At 46.6% G+C, this 14,812-nt stretch overlaps 1 protein-coding gene across 1 annotated transcript in view; it reads left to right on the top strand.

Annotated features, from left to right (window-relative positions):
- Window positions 1–14,556, top strand: part of METTL24 (methyltransferase like 24) — a gene marked incomplete at its 5' end in the record, with an annotated part of 27,777 nt that extends 13,221 nt beyond the window's left edge. The window contains one exon of the mRNA XM_010145290.1: window positions 14,086–14,556. Coding sequence (XP_010143592.1) covers window positions 14,086–14,400 — 315 coding nt within the window. The remainder of the gene's footprint in view (window positions 1–14,085) is intronic.
- Between the last annotated feature and the right edge of the window lie 256 nt (window positions 14,557–14,812).

Raw genomic sequence — 14,812 nt, 5'->3', positions numbered from 1 at the left:
GCTTCGTGGCAGGAATTCCAGGCAGCTGTATTTGAGGTTAATGCCTCGTTTTCTCCTTGCTTTTGTTCTTTAAGATTCGGGGCTTGATCCAAGACCCTCCAACTCATTGAGACTATTTCCACTGATGTCAGAGACTTTGGATCAGGCTGATGAATAGAGGACAGACAAGGCCTCCTGGAGTTCTTGCCTTGAAAAGAAAACATGCAATTCGGGATTTTGGCTGCAAGGGAATCAAGGAACTTGGATGGGCTCGTTTACACTGTGGCTTGGGTGAGAGCACACCTGCTATTCTGCACTATCCTGGCAAGAAAAACAAACAGGTTTTTTGGTGTTAAAGTGGATTTGAGGAAAGATTAAAAGAACTTGATCTTTCTGATTGGCTTTGTGGCTAACAGTCCTCAGTTCTCTGGGGAGTTCTCTGCCTGGAGGCAAGTAGGATGAGACTGACAAAGGAAACATGTAGTCAGAGTATTTTGGGGAACTGTTAGAGTGTGAAATCTTTTAAGCCCTGGGATAATCTCCAGGGGTTGTCACGAGAGTCCTATTTCCTAGTACACAAATCTAAACTGAAAATTTACTGGTTTATCTTCTGAGAAGAGCAATCTTTTTTTGGCCGCAGGAAAGGATAAAGATGTAAAAACTGATCTTGCTCATCTTGCCCCCCCCCTTTTTTTTTTTTTTTGCTGAACATGTAAACTGTAGCGCACTGATGATGAACAGTGGAAGAGAGCGAGAGCGCCACTGAATGCACAAGATTTTCTTTCTTGTTGCAGTGGAATTGTGAAAGCTTTCACTTTCGTATTCTCTACCCACCGACTGGGGTGGGGATGCCACAGTGCTGGTGTTCCCAATGGATTAGTGATAGCTGGATGGGGAACTTCCTTCATAAAGAGTCACTGGAAATTCAAGTCAGAAGGGATCTTGAGAGGCCTGTAGTCCAATCCCTTGCTCAAAGCAAGGCCAGCTGTGAAGTCAGACGAGGTTGTTCAAGGCTTTATCCACTCTGGTCTTGAAAACACGAAGTTTTCTCCAAAATGGAGACTGAGCAACTTCTCTGGGCCAGCTGTTGTCCTACTTGACTGTCCTCATCATGAAAAAGTTTCTCCTTATATCCAGTCTGAAAGCTCCCAATTTCAAATTATCCTTGTTGTCTCTTGTCCTACTTCTGTGCACTGCTGTAGAGCCTGTCTCTGCCATCTTGATGACCTCTTTGCATGCTCTACAAGCTGATGTTAGCCTGCCCCACAAAGCCATCTTCTGCCTAAGCTGAACAAGCCCCAATCCCCACCCTCTCTTTGGAGGGCAAGTGTTCCTGTCCCCAGCCATCTTGGTGGCTCCCAGCTGGACTCACTTCAGTTTATCATTGTCTGTCTTGTGTTGTGGGGACCAAAGCTGGATGTAGTATCTAGATGCCCTCCAGAGGGCTGAGTACAGGGCTATAATCACATCACTTGGTCTCCTGCTAATACATCCTGGGATGCTGTTGATCTTTGCACCATGACCCCCCGGACCTTTCTGCAGAGCTGCTCCTCAGCCAGGCAAGCAGTCCCATGCTTGTATCATTGTAGGAGGTCCTTCCTCCCCAGGTGCAGGACTTGGCGTTTGTCCTTGTTGAATTTCATCAGGTGTCTGTTGGCCCATCCCTCCAGCTTGTCTGGGTCCCTCTGGATGGCAGCTCTGCCCTTGAGTGTGTGTATTGACCGGTGTCACCAATTTGATGTCATCCATGATGTCATTTGATGTTTTATGTCACCTACAAACATGGCAAGAGTGGCAAGAGTATCATCTAACACCTCCTGTAGGTAACTGATAAAGATGTTAAATGGACAAATGCTAGTATAGACCTGTGGCACTCTACTTGTAACTGATCTCCAGATAGAGTGCAACTCGTTAACCACTGCCCTCTGAGCCCAACCATCCATCTGGTTCCTTAATTATGTGGTTGTCTGCTCATCCAGACTGTGTTGTCCTGACATGGCCACACACTACTGTGGGAGACAGCGTCAAATATATATCCTGGTGCTCTTGGTCACAGTTGGGTTCCATGGTCTTTCAAGGGGATCATCAGTCTGGACTTCAGTTACAAGCGGGCCATTTCAGGGTCTAAATAAACGATTCCTCTAGTCCCAGCATAGATTTGTGTTGTGTATGGTATCAGTGGCCTCCTCAGGAGGTTGCGATGTTCCACGTCACCCAGATTTTAGTATGCAATAAATCTACGAGGGGAAGACCATATCAAAATGAGAGCTCCCGCCCTCCCCTCTACAAAAAGTCCTGATCCTTAACCGAGAATTCAAACCAAGCTGCTACATGTATTCTGTATGTCAAAGGTTATGCTATAAATTAAAATTAAAAACCTTTGACAGAAAGGCCCTGAGCAGCAGAAGTGAAGAGTTCATTCTGTCCTGCATGGGCATGCATGAGTAAATCATGCGTGTTCACACGTGCAAACTCTTACTTCAGCAGCAGTTTTCTTCTCTCTGGAGCTCTGTAGAACAAATCTCGTGTGATGCCGTCAGTAAGCACTAGGATTTGCATTCCTTGGCAGTATGGCTCAGCAGTGGGTGAGATGGCTTCTTGGAAAACAAATTGAGCTGTAAAGGAGAATCTGCAAACGCAAAGTAAAACCGTCGTGTAAGCAGGAAGTGCTCAGAGGTGTGACTTTCAGGGGACAGCAGAGTGGTGTTCGACTCCTGCCATTCAAGTCATCTAGAACAAATTGTGTAAGCGACCTGGCTATATCATTGTCTATTATGAAAAGAAATGTAAAACAATGTTTAAGTCCTGATTTTGATTTGAAGGCTTCTCTTTTAAGGCTCTTCATGAAGATTTTTTTCTGTGACAACCTGGCTAGCAGGCGTCTGCTTCATTTTATTGAACAGGTTTAGATTTTGGGTTTCAGAAGGTTTCAGAAGGAAAACCTCCTCCCTTTCACCTGTTATTTAATACTCGACACGGCTTCAAAACACTACACCCTGAAGCCATTTTGATTAATAACCTCATCTCCTCCCAGGCAAGTGATTTATCACTTGCTCCTCTCCTAAAGCAGGTACTACAGAGTCTATTTCATGCTGCACTTTCAGTGTTGGGAAGACTGGTGTGAAAGAGCATAGATTAAAGAAAATCAATTTACCATCTCGGTTTAAAATCGGTTCTGTTGGCAGTACACAAATAAATATAAAATAAAAGCCCTGGGAAAACTGTGCATGGAAATTTGATTAACAAAACAAAAAATTAACTCTCTGTGTTGGGAAAAGTCCATGTTCTGGTTCTGGAGCAAGCAAATCCATGCAACTACCTGTTACTATGCACACCGCAGAACTGCAGGGGCCAAAACAGTCTTTTGAATTCTTGACTCTGCCTAGACAAAATCATCTGATTATCCCTTGCAAGGGCAGACGTAGGTATTGCACAGGGAGTCTGTGGGTTAGTTAGCTTGAGTTTACGTTCACCGAGGGGCTGCTGTGCCCAGCTTCAACATGTGGATGCCACCGGTGTTTATAAACTCAGCTCGGCTCACAGAAAGTCCTCAGTACTGGCTGATGAATGCCTGCAGACTGGTCTGTATGCTGATGTGGAAGCCTGAGCTCGGGGTGAGAAGCTGGGAGGTCTTGCAGGAAGGTGAGTCCTTGTCACTGTTGCTGCCTCAGACAGGGAACAGCCCCCTTCGCCTGGCTGGAGCAGGAGGCACCAGTTCAGATCTGCACTCTGCTACATTTGGCTTAGCATCAGAAAGACCAAATGAGACCAGATCTCTTGAATCACTGCATCATACAAATCCTTAAGTAAATGCTTGGAGTTTTGTCTTGAAAGGGCTTAATTTTTTCTTGCTTTATTATGCTTGTTTGGGGCTTTTCCAGAATCGCAATTTTAAAAGGAAAAAACCCACCCTTCATCTGATTTTTAGCCTGATTTTCACATCCAAATTTTCTTGTGCAATCAGTGGTCTTTAGGTTTAAGTGTCTCTTTTTCTGCAGCTGTTATTTACCATCCAGATAGATACACTTGTGAAGAACAGCCTTTGCTTTGGTCGGGTTATCGTATCAGCTTCTGTAAGTCTTCTCTGACGTGAGAGATCCTGTATTTCCCATAACATCTTATGGAGTGTCTCGCTGCCCCCCCTGCAGCTGGAGCATCCGCAATCAGTACTATTCAGAAGTCCCAGTGGGGTCTCTGCCAAGGCTCAGGCTGTGGCTGCCTTATTCCCTGTCTGCCCCTGGAAATGTCTGCACTGCTACGCTTGCCGTCTCGTTTGCTTTTATGTGGACACACCAGACTGTCTCTTTTGTTATATCAGTTTCTGCCTGGCACCGTTACAAGAGTTTTGTCCCAGAGCACTGCTGTTTTTAAAGTGTAAATGCTGGTCCTGACCTATTTGTAGTAGGAGTAACTGCACAATAAAGTCCCATGTTAGCACTGGACTCTTTTGCACCAGGCAGATGTAATACCAATAAGCTGTAAGAGCTTATAGTCTAAATAAATGACCCGTTTGGGATGGAGAACCATGGAACTCACCTCCGTTAACTTTAATATCTACATTCAAGATAGCTGTTGAGATCCTCATAAACTGCAGGGAAACCATTAGGGTGCAGTTAATCTTCTTCAAGGACATATGTTTAAAACAGGCTGGATGCTGTGACTTGCATGTCTCAAATTGCCCCGTGGATGATCTTGTTCTTCTCCATGGTCTATAGAGGGAGCTTGGACAACTGGTTTGGATTTAGGTGCGTTGGGCTGGGTGAGGTGTATCCCATCTTGAGTGACTTGCCCACAGACTCAGCTCTGTGATGAGCATCTGTCTGACAAGTCCTGAGATCAGGCCTTCAAAGTGCTGCAAACCTGTCTCACGTGCCTGATTTCCATGCTGGTTGTGCTGAAAGGGAGAGCGCTGGAGATAGTAACGTTGGGCCAGCTCACCAGAAAATGTGAAGTAATTTATTTTTTGTAAGTCATCCCATTACAGCAAAAGCTCAGAGTGATGGAGAGCATGTTATTCTACAATAAGCATCTGCCTCTAGCTCTGTAATTTGATTTATGAGTTCTTGTGGGACTTACTGCCTGTAACGCCAGTGTTCAGTCCCTTTGAGGTTATGTTTGTATATGCTGGGCCATATTCATTCTCTGTGTAACCTGACTTGATTTCCTTGGAGTTACAGCAGAGCTGTGGTTTGAGCACTAACTATTGCCCTGCGTGAAGCTTTTGTTTGGGGCATGTCAGTGAGTTGGTGAATTTTACTCCCTTTGCTGAGGAGGGGCAGTCAACCTGGTGCAGAGGTTTCCAGCTGCAGCTGGAAATGCTGCCTCCTGTAACCTTGTAATGGTTAATCTACCGAGTAATCTACAAGCTCCTGACAGACAGTGTTTCTTTCCTGGATATATATGTTTTTTAATTTTAGTGATAATGAAATCAAGGTGGTAATTGCTCTGTATTTCCTTAGTCAGCTAAGGCTGCTGCTGCGTGAAGTATTTTAATTGTAACTAGATTGAAGAGTCTGGCTACGAGGAGAAATGGTCTTAACAACCTCATGTTTCTGGAAGCAAAGATCTTTGGACAGTGATTTACTGCTCACCACCTCTCCCACTCTCTATGTCGTATGCAAGAAATGCCTCATACACGTTCCTTTGCGGGGTTTTCTCTTGGTCCCTTACATCTCCTTTTGTCTCATTTAAATTCTTTCCACCAGGAGGGGTTCTCAAGATGTTGTTAAGAGTCGTGGTGTTCCTAGGGAGTGACCTGAAGGTGCTGTTTAGTATGCAGTTGTCAGGTATGGAGCGAAGATCTTTTTAACGCTACCGTTGGCTGGATGTGGTGCTATCCGTAGCCTTTTCTTCTCCTGGGAAAAGAGCTAGTGCAGTGCCTGAATGGTAATGAATGTGTTTCGCTGTTGGAACAGAACAATGCGGGTCAGCTTTAAAAAAAATAAAGCCAAACCCACTTTCAAAACATATTATTATGTGCTAAAAATTAGAAAGGAAGGAGGAATTTTTTATGGGTTTCTTTTCTTTTTTTTTTTTTTTTTTTGTTGCCTTTGTGGTTGTTAACACTCTTAAAAAAAAAATCAGGTATTAAAATCTGCTTTCCCCCAGCTTTACTAGAGGGCTGCGGAAGCTGTGTTCAATTCCCAGCACAGTTTGGTGCACTCTAATATGTTGTTCCACCTTCCTTTCGACAGCAGCAGCAGCAGCGTGCCACTATTTCGGTGTCAAGCAGTTGCATTCAGAAGAGCACAGCACCCGCTGCAGGCACCGTGGAATCGTCATTGCTATGCTGCTGCTGTTAGAAGCCAGTCACTCCTTGTTCCCCCCAGCCACCAAGACAGGCGGGAGCCTGGGGAACCTACTGTTCTTCACAAGGTGGTACCAGATGCAGAATGCTCAGACCTGTGTTCATGCTCCCCAGCCCCTGCTTAAGCCATTAACAATGGTTATAGCACAGTAATGGGAATCAGTACGGTTTTAATTCGGCCAAGGTGCTGAATATCTGCTCAGGATGGTGGCCCATGACATCACATAGGTTTTATGAGACTTGAGAGCAACGTCCTTTCCATAAATATCCTAGTCTTTCTCTACTAGACATCTTTCTCACAATTGCCAGGGAGTAAGCGACATTAACAAGTTCTTTGGATAAATGCCCTATCCAGAGCACTTAGGAGCTCTCTAAAAAGACATAATTTTTTTCCCTTCCACATATACTGTCCTTAGTAGCTCATCCGTCCTCCTGTCACTGGCCACAAATTCTGGTCTTTGGGATTGTCAGTGTCTTGTTTGAATATTTTTACCTTAGTGTCTGGATCCTTCCTGGTCTCATTTTCGATCTGACAGCAGTTTAAGATATCTTTGCCTGCTCAAAAATTGGAAATCCAGAGGTCAAAGCCTCAGCAGCTCTCCTTTCTCCTCTTCACTGCCTGTTCCAGATGAAATGGGTTAGTCATGCAAGCAGTTCAGGGAGTTCCTTAGTCACATTTTCAGGAACTTTTTCTTCCTGCAATAGTTGCAAGCAAAAACAGCAGCATGGACAAACCAGCAGAGCGCCGGGAGAGAGGCAGGTTGGTGCCTTGGCCCTGAAATTGAGAGAAACAAATAGATGCCCACGTAGTCTTAAAGGACTTTGTTTCACTGGCTAGTGCGGGTGCGAACCGCGTCCTCCACCACATTTAGCTGGAGCTACTCAGTTATACTGGGGCTGCATGTCCTCACCCTGCAGGAGAAGTTAAGATGTGGTGAATGTTTTTCAAAGATGGGTCTCTGAGCCCTTTCTTCAATTACTTACATTTTTAAGGGCCCTGCGGGCTCTGTATTAGTAAAGAATTGCAGGTTTTGTATCCAAAATGCTATTTACGGTGTACAGCCGTTTTACGGTGACCTAAGCTCTCTGTCCCTCGCACGGCCGCAGGTTTTGCTCCTCAGGGCTGCGGGATCAACTGCTGCTTAACTATTTACCTTCTAATGCAAACCTTCTGTGTGGAACGACAGCCCCCTTGTTCCCTCCTAATGCGTTTGTCATAGCGCTGCTGGCTTTCACCTTTAGCGGGACCGGAATAACGTGGCTTTACATAAGCATAGAGCTGGGTCCCACTGTCCATTCTTGGGGCTGGGCAACACAAACAGACTGCAAATGTTTGTTCCCCCTTAATAAGGGGACGTGAGGGTCCAGCGTACAGTATTCACTCTTTGAGTAAACATCCATTCCCACAGGCATCCAGCGGCGTCAGGCAGAGAAGATCAAAAGAACAGAATTGAAAGGGCTTTCCCCCTGTGCAGGGGGAGCGGGCAGCGGGACATCTCCTGTGGGATTAGATGGCTGACTGCGCTCTTTGCAAAGCAACTCGTGCGCTTGGTCAGGGCTGTGCGCAGAGCGGCTGAGCGTCCAGCCTGGGGTGTGGGCTGCTACTGGAATAAAAGCAGGATTTAAAATGTCTGTTTGTGGCATGGGCTTTGGCAAGCAGAGCTCTTGCTGATGATCAGGCCAATATATGATTTAAGATTGGGGTTTCTGCTGCTCCCTTGTGGGACTTTTCCCACTCGAGCAGTCTAGCCAGTGGATTGAGGGGACCTGGTGAGCGAATGTTGTTTTCATCTGTTGAAACAGAAGAGCCATGCAAACTGGAAAAGGTAAGACAGTGCAAATGACAGCTGGAGCAGTGTTTGTGAGCAGGGATGCATGGCTGTGAGCTGCTGCCACTCGGAGCATGTCCTCATGGTGGCCCTTCACCCTGTTTTCTCTGAGCAAGCATCACTCTGAGTCCTCAGCTAGTGGTGAGGTTCTCGTGGTGAGGTTCTCATGGCCTGCTTTGGAGACTGGTCTTGGATTAAAGAAATGGGGAGCGAAGATCGTTCGTGCTCGGGATCTTTGTGATGGGACAGGCCTCTCTCTCAGCATTGTATGTATGTAGTGCAGGGCTGCCTCAGGCTGAGGGCTTGTAGATCCTGTTCTCTGGGTCACTGTGCAGGCACTGTACAGGAACCGTGGTCTTGCTGGGTAGCAAGCTAGGCAAGATGTTAAACACAATACCTCTAGCTTTAAGGTCATTATATCATAGTGGTAGCTAAACCCATTAAACCTGTCTGAAAATTAATTCGGGCTTGGGAACCTGTATTATTTTATGACCAGAAGATGACTAATGAGTGAGGTGACATCTCTGGCTGATCCAGTGCCCGGTTTCAGTTATAATGGGACGATGCCAAAAATTAATCCCACAGCCAAGAAAGATGTTGGTGATGACAGGAAGGCCACAGGTGAACTCTGCAGCCTCCTGACCAAATGCAGCCAGGGAGAAAGGATTTCCGGCTATGCTGATCTCCTAAGTCAGGTGGCGGCTGTTTGTCCAGAGATTATTTTGTCCTCTGGTAAAGAGGCAGTGAAAAAACCCTTCTGCCAGCTGAAAGGCCTCCTCTTCTCTGCCTGTCCACTGAAGTAAGTGGTATTGCTTAACTGGGCCGGGGGAGGACGTAGGGGGTTGTCTCTTTTTCTATAATGAATCTCTAAAGAGAAATTGCTTCCAGATGGAGAGAATCTGTGGGAAATGTCTCAGCATCAGAGACCAAGGGAAGAAGAGTGGAATCAAAGTGACAGGTTGTCCCCACACCTGGGTGCTGCAGCTGTGGGGTGCCCGTGTGGGACCTTGCAGTCCCCTGTGGGACAGCATGGGTGAAGTGCTCATAGTGCTCCTGAGCTCTCAGCTGAGACTGATGCCGTCTGCATGCCAGTGGGTCCGTTTGTCTGGGGCTGTTACTGCTTCGGCAAGCTGTTGCTATACTGACAGTTGGCCATCAGAGAATGTTAAATAAGTTCTCTTAATCTGATTTTGAAATGTTTTCTCCAGCTTAATTGGTAAGCGTAAAAATGACTTAATGTCCTGCCCCTGCTGTGTAACATTTTAATGGAAGCACATCACTGAAACTGGGAGAAAGATTTCTGTGTCACACACATGGCTGTGAAGGATCAGCAGTGAGAGCAGAGGAATGAAGCCCGTCTGCACTTACTGATGGTTTTCTGTTTTGGTGGCGTGGATATCGTGTGAGTGACTTCAGCTGGACAGTTGCCCTTTACTGTAAGACGAGAAGAAAGTCCACGGAAGCACCCAACTGCACAAACCGGCTTTGTGGCTCTGATGCCTTTAGCAGGTACTTGAAGATGTGCCCAGTCTGTCACGTTGGGAGTGAATAATCTCAAATGACACATTTGTCCCTGAGTCATTCTTGAAGTTGGCTCTTTGGACTGTCACAGAGTGGGCTGTAACTGTGAGTAGGAAGGAAGGGAGGTAGTTTGAAGGAGAAGTGCTGCTCTTTGGAGCTGTTGTGGTCAAGCACTGGCCAGCAGAGACTTTTCTCCTGTATCTGTGTTGCTCAGACCATGCTCACAGCGGTCCCCATCTCCCGTCTGGATGGTTCAGAACCAGGATGGTTTCTCCTCCCACCAATCACAGGGAACACGGGGAGAGGCAGTCACAGGCTGCTTAAGCTAGGTGGCATCCTGTCTGCCATCAATTACAGCCTCAACTTGGAATGAAAGGGAGTGAAAGGGACTTAAACGTGCAAGCCGTCGCCTGCTGGTGAGCAAGGGCTGTGGGTGCATCTTGGAAAGAAAGAATGTGAGGGAAGAATCACGCTGAAAGGTTTCAGGAGGGAAAAGAGGGAAGCTACGTTTAAAAACCCCAACACTGAATAACCTGTTTGTTACCTGCAAAGTCATGTGTTATCAAAATATATATTAAACAGCTTTCCAGAGTTTTGACTGCTGAAAATAGAGAACTGTACTTAGGTGGAGAGGGGAAGACCTGACGCATAGGCAAGCAGAGTTCATCTTGCTGTACACGATGTCAAAAAGGTAACCTGGTATCTGGGGAGCTGGAGCAGAGGGTTATTTCTCACAGCCTCAAAGCCCAAGTGCAGCACTGCGGTTCAGGAGGACGGGGTGGTTCTGAGCTCCACTCCTCTGCTTGAAAGCCTTAACCAGCACTCCTCTCCTTGCTCCCACAGACAGGGAGAGAGATCTCCTTGCCAGACCTGTACTGCATTTGCTGGTTTTGCCTTTCCTGGCTGTCGCTTCCGCACGCTGAGTTCATGCTGGAAGTAATACAGCTAAATTGCTTCCTCCAGCGACTCACTCTCAATTGACTCTTCTCCACAGGGAGCTTTAAATGGTGCCCGTGGGGCAGCGCAGAACCTGAAATCTCCTTTAACCCTGGTATTTCAAAAATGATCAAGGCAAACAGAGCTCTGATCTCTGCTTTAGGAAATTATGCACAGTTGTAACAAGCCATTACCCTAAAAAGAAGAAAGGAGTCTTTGTACAGTACATGTTAACCTTCACTAACTAAAACACATTCTTTCTCAGCTGTTTGATATGCTTGGTTGTGCATGAGGAAAAGACATTTTTGTCCTCCAAGTGTAACTGGTACAGTGCTGCAGTGCTTTTTCAAGGGAGCTAAACTGAGAAAACATGTTTAAACATCACATGTTCTACTTTTCTGTGACAGCCTAGGCATTTTGTGGAAGATAAGAGGAACCAGCCTTATTCTGTGACTGGCAGGCAATCAGCTGCCTGCCTTTACCTTCAGGCACGGTAGATCTTTGCCCTCCAGGATTTACTCCCAGCAGCAGACTCCAGCTGCGCTCCCAGGTGAACAAGAGCTCTGAATTTATAGATTTCTCCACTAATCCTTTCACTGGCACTTTGAATCAAGGTGTCTATCAGTAGTGCTTTGCTTAACACTGATGGTAAATATCTCCTGAGCTCTCTGATCATCACGAAGCTTAGGTTCCGTGTTAGCAGGACGGTTGTTACTTGCTCAGATAAATGGCAAACAGCTGTTTGCCAGACTGTGTTACACTGTGCGTGGCACAGAATGGAGACCCTGGCTTTGCCTGGAAGGCAGAAGTTGGTGGGTAGACACAGATACCTTCCTTCCTCCCTCCAGGTCTGTGAGCGGTGCGGGGCACTAGAGGTCACAAAGAGCATCTGGTTTGTGTATGCAGCACATCCCCACTAGCCTTGTGCTTCCTTCCCGGTCATTTCAGTGTGTGTTTAAGCAGTTATTGTGGCGACTTGCTTTATCCCACCGAGACATTGGTTAGTGGCCACTTTTTGAATCAATTTTGCAGATACAGTGTAGAGACTGCCTGCTGAGTAGCCAGAGCAGCAGTTAGTGTCACAAGAGGAAAAACAAACAAACCTGGCTGATGACTGGAAGCATTACCATGAGAAAAAGATGTCCCCGCTGTTGCCATAAAGGCAGATCATGGGAAATCGAAAGCAAACACTTAGAAACATTTCTTCTCCCCTCCCAAAAAGTTCTTGAATAATTTGCCTCCTTTCAAAGTTACAGAAGTCTCCCAAAGATAAAAATCTGTGGTTTCTGAAGTGCAGCAGCACAGTCCTACGGCAGCTGCACCAGTGTGGAATCAGCTAACTACAAAATTGCATTGCAGGGAGAGCTGCGATTTGGAATGTGAAAAATAAGTAACCTATTTAAATGTATAAAGGAGAACATGCGAGTTCAAGAACAAAGCAGTTCTCGGCTGAAATGTCATGAGCAGCATCATTTGCATTCAGCCCCCCCTCGAACCCAAAGCAGTGGTATGTTAAACGATTTCACTGACCCATAGATGGACAGACTGACAGACTCTTTGTTGCAGAGTCAAGTTAGGAAATACCAGAGCTAAGGTTGTCTGTGCAACCTTCCTCTCTGCTCCCCGTGCAAACATGCCACAATACGGGCTTTAATTCCGTAATCCCTCGGTCATTTTCCACTGGCCCCTTCCCCCCCTCAGTGTGGAGGAGGCACAGTGCCTTTAGTCGATCTGTGACCACAGACCTCATGCAAGTCCTGCTCTGAAAGTGCAGAGTTCTGTTTTCAGCTGTTTTACAGCTTGTCCTGCAAAAGTCTCGCCGCCCTTCATGGGCACAACCCTTGCACTCTGCAGAGGTTGCTCAATGGTTAATACCCTCGTTTTGCAGATGAAGACCAGAAAAAGCAAGTGTTTAACATCTACCGATTCTTGCCACCCCATGCCCGTCCATAGCACTGGAGCAGAGCCCCTGAGGAGGGTTGATGTGGTTGTGAGCACTCTACACCTCAGCAGATCAGACCCTGGTGCCTCCAGCCAGCCATCCAGAGAACAAGGGAAGGTAGATGTGGCTACCCCTTGCCATGGCCCTGTGGTTTCTGGCTGTAGCCTGTGCGAAACAAAGCTCTGGTTGTACGGGAGAGGTGCTCACAGCCCAACCCCTGCCCCGCACCCTGGGCAGAGGGGTCTGCAAGCCAGGGCCCTGCCCACATGGACTGGGCATGGCCTGGCACCAGCAAGACACGCTGGGATGGCACTGCTTAGGAAAGCAGTTGCCTTCGCAATGCTTTTACATCACCTGCCTGAATTTCTCTTCTGTATCTGCACAGATGCCTTTTCTGACACAGCAGCAGTGGTTAAGGTAGGCTGCCAGAAAGAACCTGGGGTTTTGGGGTCTTTAAGCTATTCTTGACTCTAAATAAAGTCTTCAGTTTTTCATTCCAAATGCATCTTGAGCATGAGCAGATGGGCAGAAGCGGCAGCTCTGGTGGAACCAGCACAGGCAAACCCCACTCTCATGCGGTAGTTTCCCTGTTCAGTTCTGGAAAACCCTTGAGCTCTGTAGCTTGTGACCACTACTGCAGTCATCGTTCGCTGCCAGGTGCGAAATTGTGATGAAATGCTCTATTTTATTAAAGCAAACAGTTCCCCTCCCCCAGCTAACCTCCAAGCAAAGTCAGCCTGCAGTTGCCTTGGTCTATGAGAAGCTGGATTGCTGAATATCTTACCAGAAAATTAAATAATGGTCTCAAACTAAAGCAGGGGGCACATTTCTATCAGATATACTTTCCCTTTCCAACAGCTTCGTGGCTTCTTTCCTGCTATCCATTTTTCTTTGGAGGAGCTACCCTTAAAACCCTGCGGGCTCTTTGCATAGTTCTCTTTGGATATGGTCCTCTTCGCTCAGCATCCATAGTGATGCCTGCCAAGCCAAAGCTCCAGGCACCATCTTGGCCGTGGGTGGCTGGTGACCTGAGCTGCTCGTACCAGTCATTTCACTTTGGTCTTCTCTTGCACTTGTGTGATGCATGTAGTAGCATCTGGCACATGAGGACTCTGCTCCGCTGTGGTGCAAATAATCTCTGCTAGTGTGTTTTGTTTTGTTTTGTTGCAGGATTTTGTGATAGAGAAATAAGAAACGGCAATGCCTTAGTGTCTTTATATAGTTAGGTGGGTTTCTTTTTTCTGTAGCTTTGATGCCATCACAAGATTTGCGAAGGAACAGTGACATGCTTTGGTTAGGATGAGCTGCATCAGACACCTCGAGGTACAAAGCTTTTCAGAGCAGGAGTTGGAGGCAGGAGGAGAAGGGCTATGAACAGGCAAACGTGGAACTTCACATACTGTCCGCGTTAGCCCTAGGATGCACTAGAATTTTATTTCCTTTTAATACAAAAGGAATTGTACGTAAGAACAATTATGTATATTATAAAATGAATGAGCCTGGCCTCAGATATTAGTGACAATAATTGCAAAGACTCTCATTTTCACATAGTAATGGCGTTTTTCTTGCAGATTGATGTCCTCAAGGCAGATGTGGAGAGCGCTGAGTGGAAGATTTTGGAAAACCTGATCCTGGAAGATGTTGTTGAGCAGATAGGACAACTGGTCTTTGAGGTGCACATCCACTGGCCTGGGTTTGAGGTCAGTGGCAATGACAGCACTGTGGTGCGGTACTGGTACAGTCTGCTCCGAGAACTGGAGCTGAAGGACTTCAGGCTTTTCCATACCTACAAAGACTTATCAAAACCACAGATGTTCCTGAAAAAAGAAGCCTTCAACGCCAGTAGCTGTTACACACTGAGCTGGGTAAATACAAGATGGAAATAGCAGAAAAGAGTTTATGATGTGTGACTGTGAGCCATCTGGCCCTGTAGCGCTATTGAAGAGGACTTTGGCATCACTGGCTAAAGTAGCTAAGTATGCACACAGTGACTGCTAACAAAATGGACTGGCTTTTATTTTTATATGTTGTCAAAAGAACTGGCACTAGGAAAAGAGAAATTTGTCTATCAGCGTATTTGCGAGCGGGTACACTGCCTCAGAGAACCGAGGTTTCTGTAACCAGTGGGTGCTAAGAGCATGGCTTTCCCCAGCTGCCCCACGCCTGACCCTGCCGTGGCGGAGGGCGCTGAGCTGCGCTGGCCATCGGGCAGGAGAGTGCTGCTGAGGAGGTGCCTTTTTCGGGACCGGTCAAGTGTTACTGCTCTGTAAAGCTATTGGTTTTGATTCGCACCTACTT

Source organism: Buceros rhinoceros, unplaced genomic scaffold, assembly GCF_000710305.1.
Source record: "Buceros rhinoceros silvestris isolate BGI_N320 unplaced genomic scaffold, ASM71030v1 scaffold4431, whole genome shotgun sequence".
In the NCBI taxonomy this organism is placed as follows: Eukaryota; Metazoa; Chordata; class Aves; order Bucerotiformes; family Bucerotidae; genus Buceros; species Buceros rhinoceros.
Note: the sequence above shows the minus strand (reverse complement) of the source record. Positions and strands in the feature narration are given on the sequence as shown.